We start from the raw sequence: 16,461 nt of genomic DNA, 5'->3' as shown, positions 1-16,461 counted from the left end.
AGTTGTAGTACCACTTTGTGTTAAACCGCTCAGTGAACTACATCTCTGGTCTTGCACAGTTTACCTCACGTTGCTTTCTGCTCGGATCACTCAATAGCTTGCTAGCTAGCTAGCTATGTTCCACAACACATGTAATGTTATCGTACCCAATGTATTCATCCAGCGTCTTTTTATTAGCCGGGAAGCGAAAGAACGAGCAAGATCCGTTGCACAGGCATTATAGCTTCAGAGAGATGTCACTTATGGGACTTTGGAGCGAGGAGTCTTTCTAATTACGCATACTCACTAGTCTTATACTAACAGTTTTACCACAAAATTATCTTTGAAATTGACGACCATCATATTTGTTATTCAGGGCTCAAATCAGGATCAAATAACGATTTGTCTCACCATTACTACCATTCATATTTGTTTCTGAAATAAGGTCCCCATGGTGCTCCTCCAGAAAGGGGAGCAGTTTCTCCTTTCTATTAGTAGCATCAGGAGAAGGTCAACGGATTTGATTCATGTAGTACTGTCAGGATGCAGTGACATCTTGAGGAAATATGACAGAAAGCTGTATTTACCAAGTTACCATCTGTAGCTTTAAACTTGATATAGTTGAAAGTTTAGACAGTGTTGAATTTGTGTTTTTCATATTTTCTTTCTAAGACTACTTTCACTTGATTTTTGTTTTCCAACTTGTTTCTGTTGTACAAACACTTATTGTACAGATGTGTCTTCAATGACGTGTCCTGTGAATTAGGATAAAGTATAGCTTTATAGTTGTTTTTTTACAAGAATGTGCCTTCCTTTGAGCAGTTACTCATTTTCAAAGAACTTCAAAGAATCTACAGATGTTTTGCATGTGTGATGTTGACCTGTGTTCTCGGTCTGGGTGTTAATTCATATGATTTAGAAACAAATTGAGGAAACAAATCAAACAGCCTTTGCACTATGTGTCATTAGAAGCACAAACCACTAATAATTAAGTATGAATAGTCCTAAATAAACAGAAAAAAATAAAACTTTGGGGGCTTTATTCAGGTGTTATTTATCACATGTGGTCACAGACCATATACTGTGTTTCTCCCTCAAGTACTTCCAGAACATCTGTGATTTATTTGAAAATCTGCCATGCTGTACTGTCTATTTTGCTGCGTAAGGGATTGATTCTTCCAATGAGGTTCTATACCTTTTATATTCAGGAGTCACAGCACAATTAAAATAACGCCAATAAGGAAATCCTTGTCAGTGTATTTCTGTTGTATGCCTACCTGTATACATTCTTATCCTGGCATGTGGACAGGGGTCTTGCCTATGATGTACCTAGTCTATGAAATGCTCCATGCACCTTTTGTGAGCCGTTTTAACCGTTTTTTCAGATGAATTTTGTATCAATCCAATTTCATTTTAATAAAATATAATTGAATAAAAAAAATGTATTTGAGTGAGTCAGTAACTGCTATTTATGATAGATTAGGGCTTATTATATCGACATTGATATTTGAGGCTAGATGAGGTCTTATATTTTAAATATCGTGATATGACACAAGACCTGTTTTTTTAAGGCTACATTACAGTGAAGTGATGTCATTTTCTGAACTTACCAGACTGTTGTAGCTGTTATATGTTTTGCCTCTACCCACTTAGTCATTGTATCCACATTATTGGTGAATATTTATACAAACGGCGCAATATCAACATTGATGTAGGCTGTTTGGTCAAAAACAGTGGCGATTTTAGACCCTTTTTAGGGGCTCAAGCCCCCCTAAAAATTATAATATATACATTTTTTTTTTTTTTTGTGCTTCAAGTGAGAGTTTGCAAACTTCTCTGTTAGTGACAGAGGGCAAACAGGTTCAAAGAAACAGGTGTAATATCCATGTGCCAATGCTATGCACCTGTAACCCAGTCAAGGAAAGTTTGATTTTTTATTTATTTATTGTTTACACCTCATTATCATTTCATTTGATTCTGGTAGTCCATAAAGGGACTTTCGTAGTTTTTTCATATGTCCAAAATGTTGAAAGTACTGATTTAGCAGGGGGGGTGGGTGGGTTAACACTATTGCAAGACACTGTATCGTGTCACATTCTCATTAGGGGCCGAGCCCCCCTAAAGGTCTGATCCTAGAATCGCCCCTGGTCAAAACAATTTCGTGATATTTGATGTGTTTCCATATCTCCTTGCTCTACTCTACGGCTTCTACAGCCCATATGAATATCACAGAGAAGTTGTGAGTGTGTTCTTTCTCAGGGAGTTTTCTGTCAGTTGACTGGCTCCTTCCTTCTTGTCCTGCCCTCCTCTGGACTCACAGTGTCTGGAGTTGGAGTCAAACCGTCGCCTCTCAGCTCTCTCCCAGAGCGCACACAGCCGTCTCTTGCATGATGTCTCCTCTCGTTGCCCGCCTGCTGCTTCTTGTCTGCTTGGCTTCACCTCTTTATGGCGTGGAAAAGGTGAGAAATAGAGGATACCGAAAGGATCCTGACGCTGACAAGGTAAGAGAGATTAGCTCAAATGACCATGCGGCCGCTACTATCATTTCCAAAAGTAGAGCTGTGCCATTCCCGCAGCGATGTATGCCTTCTGGACAGATTTTGTGGTTTCCCATAACAAAAAAAAATAAATCTACAAAAATGAGCTCATATGAAATTATAGTTATTGTACTCAATTTACTTTAGCCTATTGCCATTTAGCGCGCTTTGTTGTATTGTTTTTTAATGCATCTCCATTAACATTCATAGGGCACTTTGCATTTGAAGTTCCTAAAACTCATCCTGGGATTACTTTTTCTTGTGCCACGCACTGTTAGCCAGAAGTTGTTGTTTTTTTTAACGACTGATTTCCCAAAAAAGAAAAAAAGTAATTATGCCGATTCATCCACATGATCCACGTGAATGCTTACAGTGCAATGAGTGTAGTCTCCAAAATGACCTGGTCCCTGCAGCAGATGATAATGCAGTTTCATGGCTTTGTGTGGTCAGCTGGTTCTCTATTATTCCAGGTCTGGCTGCTCTCCAGCAGACTGGGTGGACAGAAAAAAAAAAACCTAACAGGAAGTTGGGGTCTGGCTCATATATACTGTCTCTCTCTCTCTCTCTCTCTCTCTCTCTCTCTCTCTCTGTCTTTGTTATCTATCTGTCTATCTCAGTGGTTTTCAACCTTTTTTGAGCCACGGCACAGTTTTTACATAAAAGAAATCCCGCGGCACACCACCAACCAAAAATGACACATTGTAGCCTAATAATCAGAATCTGCATTTTTCCTTTTTTAAAATGTATCCATCGCTTTTGCAGGCTTACATCGATGATCTCAGCCCTACTGCTTACATCCTGTCACTGCGGGATGCGCGCGAAAGGTGGCAGCAGGGCTCCAGACTCACTTTTTTCATTGAGCATTAATATCCTATCACAGCAAACGATGTCTGCTTGAAGTTATGAAAAACTGTAACCACACTTGAAACCACTTTATCGGCATTTCCGTGACTCTCTGTGACTTCCATAAAACTGCAGAGCCGACGTAGTTTGCATCGTCTGCAGCTCTGCGTGTGTGCGAGTGTGTGCGTGTGTGTCAGAGCTCTGCTCTCTGTCAATTTTCAGAGAGGACAGATAAGCTTGCGCTTACGCGCTCTCAGGTACCGAAATGTCAACGTTTAACGTGTAAATTTACTGGTCGCACATGTGCGACTGGATGTAAAATTCAGTCGCACACTCTCAAATTTTGGTAGAATTACTGCCCTGCTGGCAGTAATTCTATTGTCTTAAATCAACAAGGTCATTATTGCGCTATACTGCCACCTACGGACACAGAATAGTATTTAATTTCTCTGCCAGTCATCATATTGAGGCACAGATGCGCAACAATGGAAAATGATTTGCAGTAACTCGAATAAAAAAAATTGTTGGACCAATTAAGTAATTTCCCACGGCACACAGGACGATCCCTCACGGCACACTAGTGTGCCGCGGCACAGTGGTTGAAAATCACTGGTCTATCTTACCAGTTTAAAGGAGTTTGTATGATTAGGCTTTGGAGGAAATTGTTGCTCATATTTTAAGACTGATAGGCTACATGTGTTATATATCTAATACTATAAAAGAAGCAGGGTTTAACTATTTAATTTCAATTCACACAAACACCAATTACATAACCCTCCATGCTGTAGGAGGAGAGTGAATGAACAGAGTGGACACACATTTCTCTATTCAACCTCTCTCTTGGGAGTCAAATGAAAATGAAACTGGTGTTTATTTAGCTAGGACCACCACTGTGGACCCCCCCTTTAGGGACTCCTAGAAGTCTGCATACCCCACTTTGAGAACCACAGAGCTCAAGCAGTTGCTCCTCATTATCCTCCATATTCCATAATTGAGACCACAGTAGAAGGATATACTGAATAGCATCTGATGTTACCATCTGTATCTAGTGCACTGGAAATGATGCAGAAAAGCCCAACTGCACTAGACACTCTGGAGAAGGAAGATCTGTTTATTTGAACTACATGGTAATCATAAAATCCTATTTTGCATCCTCACGAGATCCGGCAAATCTATAAAGTCTCAAAGCCAAGCATTATATCCCTGCTGTGCATGCTCCAGGAGAGCTTCAGTCCTTGCTTCGGTGTTGACTAATGCATGAAATACTACTGATTTCTGAGCATTTTGGAGGCAAATGCAGCCTTTATGCTTATGTTACAGTAATGGACTGTGCTACTAATATTCAGTAGAGCTGAAGTGTAATTCATGCAGGCGCAGCACCACACTACCGAAACAGCAGACTGGAAGCTAATATTAAAGTCAGCTGTGTAGCAAAGTGGACAGAGGTTCCATTCATTAGTCTGCTTTGAAATGTCTCCAAAAATCCCTCCCTTAATAAAACTCAAAGATGTTTTCTTGCTGAGTACCATCCAAACAAACTCTGTATTTCTACATTTTGCCACCTAAAAAAAAAAAAAGTTGTGTTTTTTCCTTGAGGACAAATTCCAGGTCTATTACAGCACATGCATACCAAACCACAATCTATTGGTTTTATCACAGACTTCTCAGTTTCCCACAAAGATGATGTCAGACTTCACATCTCCAGGTTGCTCGGGCAAAGCCACTTAATGGCTAAAACAGACTCAACCATCTGTTTCACAGGAGCGGACATTAGAATACTGTAATTCTGCCTACATTTAGGCATTTTCCAGATTCTGAAATAGATTTTTTCTATTCACCCCAGGGACACAAGATGTTGAAACTGGAGTAAAAGCTCTTTGTTCTCCTCTCCTGCCTCAGGACTTTTTTTGCCTTTTGGCCATGTGCACCTATAACTGCTCCACAGCTGCATGCTGAGCAAAAGGGCAGCAATGACCCGACAAAAGCCCCATCCAAATCCTTTTGGCATCAATACTTGCTTAAGGGCGAGGGCACTCTTATACGTGTCAGTTTATGTCTGTCCTGGCTGAAGGAATGACACATAACCGAAATTAAAACCCAACTCCAACTAAAAACAGCCTCAACAGCTAACCTAGACACTGTAATCTGTTTGTCAAAATGTCTCTTTGAAGAACATATTACTCAAAGCTATTTGGATCTTCATTGTATCTATCTCTGCATGTGGTGGGGCAGTTTTGGCAGGCTCCCCCGTCTCTGTGTGTCTCTGTGTGTGTTTGAGTCAGCTTGAGTAAGACGCAGCATCTGTTTAAACATAGCAGGAGATTCATCTGGACAATGAATCACACGGATAGATGGGTGGCCAATCACCTACGGTACTAATTTAGGCTGTCACCAAGCCTTCAGTTCCTCATTAACACACATCTGTCATTCACTTGCTTTTCGCCCTAATGGTTGCTGGTTCTATTGCTTTGCCTTGGTTTGGATCACATCTGTTTTTACACTTAATTGACAGTGTATTTGTTTATATGACTGGTTATTGAGGTATAATCTGGCTTATTGTGTGTGATGGTTGTATGAATGGCAGCATTTAGGTGTCTATGGTGCATGCAGCCCAAACTAGGACATATCCCCCACAGGGAGAAAAAAGAAAATCTTAAACAGGAAGTTCGATAACAATAGGCTCTGTTGATGTTAATGCATGTCTTCTTTGCAGTGTCACCATCACCACTTCTTTTTTCCCCCCCAGTATGGCAGTTGCATGCAGGGGCCAGCAGGCCCCACTGGCAGAGAGGGTAACCCTGGCACCAACGGCATCCCAGGGACGCCGGGCATCCCTGGCCGTGACGGACTCAAAGGGGAGAAAGGCGAGTGCATTAACGAGATCTTCGAGGAGCCCTGGAGGCCCAACTACAAGCAGTGTGCCTGGAACTCTCTCAATTATGGGATCGACCTGGGTAAAGTAGCTGTAAGTATAGAACGTTCCACAGTTGTAAACATAAACATTCTAAATGGCGCCAAGTTGATTTCCTGGTGCAGTGTATGTAAATTACATCAACTGACAGTAAGGGGCCAGGCTGTTGCCTACCAATGGAATTCCATTGAAAAGGTCTATAATGAAACTTTGAATGACATGTTTCTGTGTTTCTGAGCAATGTGGGTGTTGGTTGCAATCATTTTACAAATTTACCGAAATGGTATACGACCACAACAGTGAATAAAAGTGGCAACATGTCCCTTTGCTGTGTTGCAGGACTGTACGTTCACCAAGCTGCGTTCAGACAGCTCCCTCAGAGTCCTCTTCAGCGGTTCCCTCAGACTCAAGTGTAAAAATGCATGCTGCCAGAGGTGGTACTTCACCTTCAATGGAGCAGAGTGCACAGGACCCCTGCCCATAGAGTCCATCATCTACTTAGACCAAGGAAGTCCTGAGCTCAACTCAACCATCAACATCCACAGAACGTCCTCAGGTAGTCACTAAATCTAAACCAACAATACAGTATATTTTTTGTGCAGTGTAATATTTAAGTTTGAAGCAACATTTCTGGAAATATGCTTAGTCACTTTCTTACTGAGAGTTGGATGTTAGTTACATGAGCTTAAGCTAAAGCCAGCAGCTGGTTAGCTTAGCTTAGCATAAAGACTAGAGGCAGGGGAAACGGCTAGCCTGGCTTTTTTCAAACGTTACAAAATCTGCCAATTACCACCTCTAAAGCTTACAAAGTAAAACGTTACATCTAGTTTGTTTATTCCTTTAAAAACCTAAGTGTAAAAACATAAAGTTGCAGTTTAAAGGGGGTTATTATGTGCTTAGTCTATATCCACAACGTTCCATTTCCGGGATTGCGCCGGTGCTGCCGGAAATTTGGCTGGATGTCCGTTACCTTCCTCTTCCTTTGTGTTGGCGTTCTAACCTCCGGTGGATTTCTGAGGACTATGGTTAACTGCTCCTCAGATCTCTGCAGGGTAAATCCAGAAAGCAATCTGAGTTTTCTCTCGTACGACTAAAACTACTTCTGAACGTACTCATGTTCCACCAAAACAAGTTCCTTCACGAGGCTGTTTTGCAGAGGCACCATTGCTCGGTCCGATTGTGATTGCTTTAAAGAAATGCCAATAAACCAGAGCACGGCTGTGTGGACTACCCAGACCCTCCTTCACAGCGCTGTGGAGGAAGGTCTGGCAATGTAACTTCCTGAAGGTCTCACTGGTCGCCTTCAGGAAGCTGCTTTCCCCTTTTTATTAAAAAAAAATAATATTTAATTCATTTTTTCTTACTTTCTGTTACCTTAGACAGATCTAAGCTAGCTGTTACCTATTTCCAGTCTTTTTCTGCTTAGCTGAACTAACCGTCCGCTGGCTGTATATTTACTAAACCGATATGAGTGGTATCTTTTCATCGAACTCTCTGCAAGAGAACAAATAAGAATATTTTCCCCAAATGTCAAACTATTCCTTTAAAGCGCTCATATTATGCTCATTTTCAAGTTCATAATTGTATTTAGAGGTTATATCAGAATAGGTTTAAATGGTTTAATTTTCAAAAAACACCATATTTTTGTTGTACTGCACATTGCTGCAGCTCCTCTTTTCACCCTGTGTGTTGAGCTCTCTTATCTACAGAGTGAGACATCTCATTTCTGTTCCATCTTTGTTGGGAGTCGCACATGCTCAGTACCTAGGTAAGGACTACTAGCCAGTCAGAAGCAGAGTATGAGGGCGTGCCCTGACAGTACCTAGGTAAGGACTACTAGCCAGTCAGAAGCAGAGTATGAGGGCGTGCCCTGACAGTACCTAGGTAAGGACTACTAGCCAGTCAGAAGCAGAGTATGATGGCGTGCCCTGACAGTACCTAGGTAAGGACTACTAGCCAGTCAGAAGCAGAGTATGATGGCGTGCCCTGACAGTACCTAGGTAAGGACTACTAGCCAGTCAGAAGCAGAGTATGATGGCGTGCCATGCTAGCAGCTAGGTGAGCATTATAACGTGTGTTCCAAAGTGACCACGTTGGTCTCTGAAGTAAAGGCTGGACTACAACAGAGCTGTTTGGAGCAGTTTGGGAACAGTGTTTTCTGTTGGAGATGGTAAGTCCCTTTGGGGGGGGACTTTGGGCTTTTTCACTTTATAAACCTATAACGTGCACAAAAAAGATATATAACACAATAAAAGGAAAGGGGAAAAGCCAAAAAAGCATAATATGAGCACTTTAAGAAGTTACTTAACTGCTGTGGATGATGAAAAGCCTTGTCAACTATCTTTAACATTACACTCTTCCAATTTAGAAAGTTTAACACTGCCATAAAACTAAACAATTAACAGTTTCCATCTCTGGAGACAATTTGGGTGTTCCCTGAAAGTCATTTGTACCGCTTTTCTTCTTTTTTTTCCTCTCCAGTTGAAGGGCTGTGTGAGGGTGTCAAAGCAGGCTTGGTTGATGTGGCCGTGTGGGTGGGGACCTGTGCCGACTATCCCAGAGGGGACGCATCTACAGGCTGGAATTCAGTATCCAGGATTATCATTGAGGAACTGCCCAAATAAATAAAAAGTTACATGTAAGGGAGGGCCCAGTCCTGGTAGTATGACAGTATGTCATCTGGCCCTCCAAAACGATCAGGTGCGGTTTGCTGAGGCGTCATAGCATCACTGATGGTAACTTGAATGTTTGGTTTTTTATTGTGTTTAAATACTATCCTATTCTACAGGTCTATAAACAAGAATACTGTGTCATTCTGTCTACCAGAAATAAACTTTGTACTGTAGCTTTTCTGCTTATGGGTGCTGTTGGTATACGGTAACTATTTAACAGACATTGTGACAAGAACGATAATATTTAAACTATTTACTCATGTGACATGTTTATATCCATTATTACTGTTAATAAAGTCATCTTTTTTTTTTTTTTAAAAGAATTTAACTTTATGACCACTTGTTATGTTTAGAAGCTTCGGAATACCCTGCATTCAATTCACTGTAGTCACAAAGTAATACATGTAATGTATTTATACACTATCAAACATGACAATGCAGATAAAGCAGTTTGGATTTTATAAGAAAATCTTATAAAGCTATGTAGTTACATACTGTATTTTTGCCAGGAAACAAATGCATTGTGGGATAAATGTACTGGCTTGTTTGGAACACAAAAATCATCTCCATTGCTGCGGTCTGTTTACCAAGAAATTATTTAAAAAAGACAATCTAATAACACACACACACACACACACACACACACACACACACACACACACACACACACACACACACACACACACACACACACACACACACACACACACACACACACACACACACACACACACACACACACACACACACACACACACACACACACACACACGAAATGTCCAATTTGCTGTTAATGATCAGCTTTTCATAGTTCATCCTGTGTTCCTTTGTGCTGCAAAGAAAACATCAAATGTAAACATGACTATGATGAAATATTTATCAACCTCTAATAAAAAAAGGCTGACTTACTGTACACATCATTAAAAAGACTAACATCACAGCGGCATGTCCTTTGGCGTGTAGAGCAACATACTCTATCCCAGAAGTCAAAGTGTTTGTCATGCATCTGGAAATCCATGGTTTATTCCATTTCTCAATCAAACTTCTTCATTCAAAATCAGCGCCGAGAGCTCAGTTTCAGTCTAAGGCATTTCTCTCTGGATGGCACCAAAGTGTCCGTGTGAGTCTCTGCAGCTGCCCATGCTGTAAGAGCCATTTTCATTTGTTTTAGGTGTAGGACACAAATTGTCCACTGTGTCACTAGTGTACTTTTGAGTGACGTCTATTTAGGTAGGAACCTTTCAACAGGTAACGGGGTGCTGTTAATCGGAGGAGCACAAATAGTTTTTGACCGCATCAAATCGCTACACACCGCAATGCTCATGTGGATGTGTAAATGTTTGCTGTTGGACCTTAATGGACACATGGATTCTTTCTCACTATAGCTATACTATCGCTATAATATCACTATAGCTTTAAGCCTCATTGATCTTGACCCAGAAGGTAACGGGAAAAATTCTCATAAACTACAAAGGTGATGCAGCAGGCAGGAGTGACACGAATCACGTTGGGAATGATGCCTTTGTAGAAACCAATGGCGCCTTCGTTCCTGCAGAGAAAGGGCAAAAATAATGACAATGGCTCAAACTGTGCATTACTTAACAGCCACATTTGGAAACTAAGTAGGGTGGCATGTTCGGCCCCTGTGGGAGAGGATCAGTAACGTACCTCCATGTCCGTCTGATGACATCAAGGACTCCACTGTATGTATTGTGCTGGTCTTGCAGGCGAGCTCGCACTACCTGATATGGGTATGTTGTGGCCACGGCAAAGATTTTGGATAATGCTGCCATTGTGATATATTCCAATGCACTCTGTTTACACAGATAAAATGATGAAGAGGGCAGTGAGCAGAGTAGGAAAACCGATGAGTCACTTCTTCAACTGCTAGTTATCTGTCCGCTGTGAGCTCAGTCTTATTAAACTGAAAAGTTAACACGCGTTAGGCCTGACTTTTATTAAACACATGGAGCATGTTTCCATGTGGGGTTAATGACTCACCAGCTTCGCATCTGAAGGCACTTTCCTGTATTTGTTGTAGCCTCTCTTGAGCTCTTCATAGGCCATGAACTGCAGCGCTCCGTGAGATGTGCCAAACAGACCAGGAACAAAACCCTTAGAAAAAAAAAAAAAAAAAGGCTTTGTAAGTCAGTCTTTCATCACACACAATATACACATAGTATGCCTAGTCTATAAATACCCACTACGCTGCATCTGTAGCTCCCTGATTCTCACTGAGTAATTAGGTAGCAATTATCCTGCCAGGCTAATAGAATGTACATTAAGCTTAACAATTCCAGCTGTTATTACCATCATTCAAGGCTTGTTAACAGTTATATGTACATATTTGTTTCTGTATTTATTGTTTGTTTATTTCATACCCTTTCTGATTCTGACTCCAAGTTCTCTACTACAGCTAATATAGGCTGTTGATGTCCTCTAGTGGTGATTAATTAACCAATACAAAACTTCATTTCAGCCTAGTAGGATAAAGGACAACTTTCGCTGTACTATTGAACCCCATAAAGCCTCTACAAAACAGCTTACCTGTCATTGGGTAAAATAAGCATCTCATGTGTTGCTATATTACATGAAAGTACAGAGATACACAGATGTTTAACCTTATATAGTCCTGGCACTCCCTCATGGCGGTAGATCGTGACCAGGGCATCTATCATCCCCTTGTACTGTTTACCGCTTGGGTCAGCGTTGTACTGGAGCACCATCCGGGTCTTGGTCACCCAGATTGGGTTGGTTAGGGTGAGCGTCAGGATGCCTAGGTGAGGACAAGTATAGGCAGTTTTAGAATGAGATTAAAGACATTTTCCAAATGAAGACTCTCTAGAGTAGAGCTGAAGATCTTTGCCCGAATAATTTCTATAATTTTACAGGGGCTCTGGCCGGGGTCAGGGTCGGGCCTGCGCTCCGGGTTGCGCGGTAAATGAGCGGTCAGGTGATGTGTTTCGATTATTGCGAAAATGAATGCTGAGGAGGTGAAACAGAGGCTGGCCTCTGGAGGACTTATTTTATTTCTTTGTTCCAACTTCCCAGTGGGCTATAGCCTCCGTTAATCATGAATAAATAATGTAAAATTATTTTATAAATTACTCATTCTTTACGAAAGGCAAAAGAGCTGTGTGTGCGCACATTTGAATAATGCCTGGCTGTAAATGGGTTCGGGCTTTTAAAAAGCTGTCAATTAAAATGTAGTTGTTGGGCCGGACTTTTAAGGCCCGATTACAGCTCTGAGGTACATTTAGGGGTCTCACACACACACACACACACACACACACACACACACACACACACACACACACACACACACACACACACACACACACACACACACACACACACACACACACACACACACACACACACACACACACACACACACACACACACACACACACACACACACACACACACACACACACACACACACACACACACACACACACACACACACACCCTGCAAGGCAGGATCCAGTGGTTCTCCTCGACAAAAGAGAGACAAAGGGACGATGGAAGTGACGTTGATTGTGATGTGTTATTTTGGTGCTCTGCTGTTTTTGCAGACTACAGTGACTAGAGTTGACAGAGCGTGGGATGCTAAACAATATGTTTAGCCGTGATTCTGCATCTTGTCAAATAAGAACACAATGACGATTCAGCAGAGGTTTTGACGATCATACAGTTGAAAAAGGTCAGCTGGTCGAATGCATCTTTACATCTCTTGTATCATTGACGACGTTTATCTGCACATAATATTCCGTTTTTTTCCTTTATTCCAAAAAAAAAAAAAAGACAATATTCTGACTAAGCTGTTTACGTGACTAATGAAAGTGAATATTCCACTAATATTCCTGTTTACATATAGCCGTGCAAAATATGATTTTTTCTAAGTCTACCAGCGGTGGAGGACTGCCAAAGAATGCCTCTAAAACCCAAACATTACCTTAATCAGAAAATGCTATATTCGGAAAAAGGCCTTATTCTGAATATCCAACCGGAGTATGCTGTTTACATGACCTGTATCAAATTCGGGAATATTATCATATTTGAAATAATAGTGCAATATTGGTGTGCATGTAAACGTACTGATTGTGATAATAAAGTCTAGGGCTTGCCGATATATTGCTTCAACCGCAATGTCGAAAACAAGCGGCCGAATTGCATTATGGCAATATTTACATGATTTGGACGACTCTTTACATTCTGATCCTTGCACATTATGTTAATTTTTGCACTAAAGTTCTTAATAAAAACAGAAAATACTACGTACTTGTCATTTGTCAAGTATTTAATTCACACAGGGGTTTAGAAAAATAGGCTTTACCATATGGTTATTTCATACAGACTATCTATTTATTGAATAACCAGAAAACATGCAGCGTTATAAATATTGTTATCGCGATATGAAATGACCTATCAGGATACAAGATTTGGGCCATATCGCCCAGCCCTAGTACTGTTACATTTATACACTGACGTCATGAATCCTTTTAAAACTACATGCTGGGATAGTGCCATTTTCTTTAGATGCCTATGTCCCTGAACATCAGATCCCTAAATACCATCAGAGTATTCCAATTATTGTTGTTGATCACTTCATAGTCACAGTCAAAACCCTTTTACATGAGGGTACTTTTAATAAGATTATGTTATATCCCAAATAGGGTTGCACAATATTAACAAAATGTGATATTGCAATATCGATTACGAATATTGCGATATTGACATTAATTTCAATATTTTTAAACATATGTAAAATTACAAAAGTTACAGGAAAACGCATCAAAATAGATTCTTACATATTTCAACTGGTTTATTTCAACTGACAGTCATATTGGACTGGTCCAACATGGATAAATAAATAAGGACCATGTCTACAGAACAGGACATGCTCTACTGGTTGGACAGTATCAAATATATAAAGAGAACAGGACATAACTTTTCTTTTGCTTCTCTAATTCGTTCGGTTTTGTTGTCTCTATCTATCTGAAATATGCCCACCCGTGGTACGCTCCATAGGGTTTGTCACGTAGTGGACCCGTGCGCTGACGTGCACTAACATGCAGGTGGCACGGTAACTGGCCAATGAAACATGATCATTACAGTGTTTCAAGCTCTAAATCAAACACAACTAAGACACACAGCCAACGGACAGGACGCAGCACTCCACAAAATAAACCAAATATCGCATACTTATTGCAACACTTTCGATATATTGCAATAATGATATTGAGTCAATATATCTTGCACCCCTAGATATAATATTGCGCAACGTGATATTGCGCTAACGATATTGAGTAGATCTATCTTGTACCCCTATCCCAAAGCACTCCTCACCTCAACTCTCGGGATATAGCTAACTTCTGTTTACTCCATTGGCACGCACAGTAACAAGCTCTCAACCCAATAGAGTTCCTTATTGAACATTTCTAACATATTGCTGAATAATGAATAATGAATAATATGAAATATTTAGGCTGTTTTGGAGGCAAAAAAAACTACCCTGTGCTAGTCAGGTGTTGGTAATAAAAAACACTACTGAGTGCCCGAGAAATTTTTGATTTTTCATGCAGTTTAAAGCAGCTAAAAGAAATCCTGTCTTCTCTCTCTTGGCATTTCCAGGTAATTCCTGAAATCTTTTGAAAGACTTAATTTTCAGCCCCTAACTCCATTTGGCAAGCAGGAAGCAGATCCTTGACCATGTGACACTAAAATGAACAGAAGGGCTTGTTTACTAATTTCTAACTGCCAACTGTCTGCTAAGGCCAGACAGGCACTGCCCGTATTAGTTGACTATGAGTACATAGTACTGATTATGTGAGTGTGTCAGACTGGTGTTCAGATGCATGTAGGACTAACCTGCTTCGGCTGCACACGCCAGGTGCTCTGTGGCATTCAGTTCAGTTTGACGGCCCTCCTTTATGTACCCTTTGAATGCATTGTAGCTGGGAAATAAGAAATGTTAAAGTTACAGATCATTTAAAAAAACGTCAAAACAACAAGAAATATCATGATGCAGACATGATCCATTAGGCTTATTGCTTACGTACAAAAAGAAGTAGAGACCCCAAGATGCTCCAGCACCCCAAATATTGGGTGTCACTCCTTGGTAGAGTCCTCTGAGTCCCTCCTGCTGCCAAACACTCTTCATACAGTGCAGTATGCCACTGTACTTAGGTCTAACTTCCAATCCATCACTTACTACGTTGGAAGGAAATCAAAAAGCTTTTGTTTAGTCATATCATCCAAATATAACATGACACCAACAATTTCTGAAATGAATGTGCCGTTGCCATGAAGCAAATTCATTTTTTTAAATTGGTTCATAATTCATAGAGCTCCAACTAGCAAGAAAGACAAATGACGTTGACGACATTATCAGATTAGACAATCATCAACAAAGTATCAGGTAGGGGTGGCAATATATCGTTATATCGACATTGATATATGAGGCTAGATATCGTTTTACATTTTGGATATCGTAATATCGTGATATAACACGTGTTGTCTTTTCCTGGTTAAAAAGGCTGTATTACAGTAAAGTGATGCACTTTTCTGGAGTTACCGGACTTACTTACTGTTTTATTATTATTTTGTGAAAGCACCAATAGTCAACCCTTCAATATCGATAATGATGTATTTGGTATGTGATATTTGATTTTCTCCATATCGCCCAGCTCTAGTATAAGCTAATGTCATAACGTTACCTGCAAACCTGATTTTAACCAGATCCAGAGGATGAAGCACGAGTGTTGACACCACTCCTCCACTGAGTCCTGCGACCAGGTTTTCTATCTTTACATGGCTGAAGACCTGCTGGACATGTCCGGCTATTGACACAGCAGAAACGGGTTTGCTGGACCCTGTCTCTGTGACGTTAACGGTACCGTGGTTTGGAGCGGAACTCATTTCTACCCGGTAACGCTGCTAATTAACTTAGTTAGCTCCTGTCGAGGAAATGCTATAATTTTCCTTTATAGCATTTTAGACGACAACTTACACGGTTATACATACGGTAATAACTTCTTGAAACGTGCTCATTTTCATTACCAATTGAACCACGTTTTTGACATGCGGTACCACTTCACGGCTGATGTAACGTTATCCATGTCAAGCAGCTGTGCCACTGCTTGACCTTGCTCCATGCTAGTGATATATTATTGCCAAAGTGACATAATTAAGAGTAGTGCTTCCGGTTGTAACCTTCAAAATAAAACAATTTTGGACGAACGATAAAATGTATAGTTTTTTTTTTATAAACCCACATTCACAACCCTCACCCGCTCCGACATCACACAACCAACTGCACCCCACTACTTTTATTCAGCCTTTTTTTTTAATCTTGAAAAAAAATTAATTATAATTTAATCAAATTATTATATTCTCTAAAATATTTGGTAAAACCTTTTGAGGAAAAGTGCTTTAAAGACAGTTTACCATAACATCAATGAATTGAACTTTCACGAAGCAAAAAAATTAAAGTAGTAGTTTAGTTGAAACCATT

The 16,461-nt window shown here is 40.4% G+C and overlaps 2 protein-coding genes across 3 annotated transcripts; one reads left to right on the top strand and one right to left on the bottom strand.

The window, feature by feature from the left end:
- The first annotated feature begins 2,139 nt into the window (after nt 1–2,139).
- Nucleotides 2,140–9,573, top strand: LOC114557415 (collagen triple helix repeat-containing protein 1). Of its 2 annotated transcripts, none has more exons than XM_028580852.1 (4): nt 2,140–2,438; nt 6,106–6,324; nt 6,610–6,826; nt 8,752–9,573. In XM_028580852.1, exons 1-4 carry the CDS (start codon nt 2,367–2,369, stop codon nt 8,892–8,894), a joined length of 651 nt encoding a protein of 216 aa, XP_028436653.1. In that variant the 5' UTR covers nt 2,140–2,366; the 3' UTR covers nt 8,895–9,573. The 2 variants fall into 2 exon arrangements, with proteins under 2 accessions (XP_028436653.1, XP_028436652.1); XM_028580851.1 differs by having other exon boundaries at nt 2,140–2,480.
- Nucleotides 9,574–9,675: 102 nt separating this feature from the next.
- On the bottom strand, nt 9,676–16,111 carry LOC114557577 (mitochondrial folate transporter/carrier). The gene is made up of 7 exons (XM_028581121.1): nt 15,665–16,111; nt 15,008–15,158; nt 14,817–14,902; nt 11,564–11,718; nt 10,944–11,057; nt 10,611–10,756; nt 9,676–10,491 (listed from the first exon to the last, which is right to left on the bottom strand). The coding sequence occupies exons 1-7, from the start codon at nt 15,864–15,866 to the stop codon at nt 10,365–10,367; spliced, it is 981 nt and encodes a 326-aa protein (XP_028436922.1). The 5' UTR covers nt 15,867–16,111; the 3' UTR covers nt 9,676–10,364.
- Between the last annotated feature and the right edge of the window lie 350 nt (nt 16,112–16,461).

Source organism: Perca flavescens, chromosome 6 (genome assembly GCF_004354835.1).
Source record: "Perca flavescens isolate YP-PL-M2 chromosome 6, PFLA_1.0, whole genome shotgun sequence".
Classification (NCBI taxonomy): domain Eukaryota; kingdom Metazoa; phylum Chordata; class Actinopteri; order Perciformes; family Percidae; genus Perca; species Perca flavescens.
This window is presented reverse-complemented; position numbering and strand designations above follow the sequence as displayed.

Coding starts and splice junctions, on each gene's coding strand:
- LOC114557415 (XM_028580851.1), top strand. CDS start 2,367: ATGATGTCTCCTCTCGTTGCCCGCCTGCTGCTTCTTGTCTGCTTGGCT. Junction 2,481..6,105: donor AGGATCCTGACGCTGACAAG/GTAAGAGAGATT, acceptor TTTCCCCCCCAG/TATGGCAGTTGCATGCAGGG. Junction 6,325..6,609: donor TCGACCTGGGTAAAGTAGCT/GTAAGTATAGAA, acceptor GCTGTGTTGCAG/GACTGTACGTTCACCAAGCT.
- LOC114557577 (XM_028581121.1), bottom strand. CDS start 15,866: ATGAGTTCCGCTCCAAACCACGGTACCGTTAACGTCACAGAGACAGGG. Junction 11,719..14,816: donor GGCGTGTGCAGCCGAAGCAG/GTTAGTCCTACA, acceptor GTCCTCACCTAG/GCATCCTGACGCTCACCCTA. Junction 11,058..11,563: donor GAGTGCCAGGACTATATAAG/GTTAAACATCTG, acceptor TTTTTTTCTAAG/GGTTTTGTTCCTGGTCTGTT.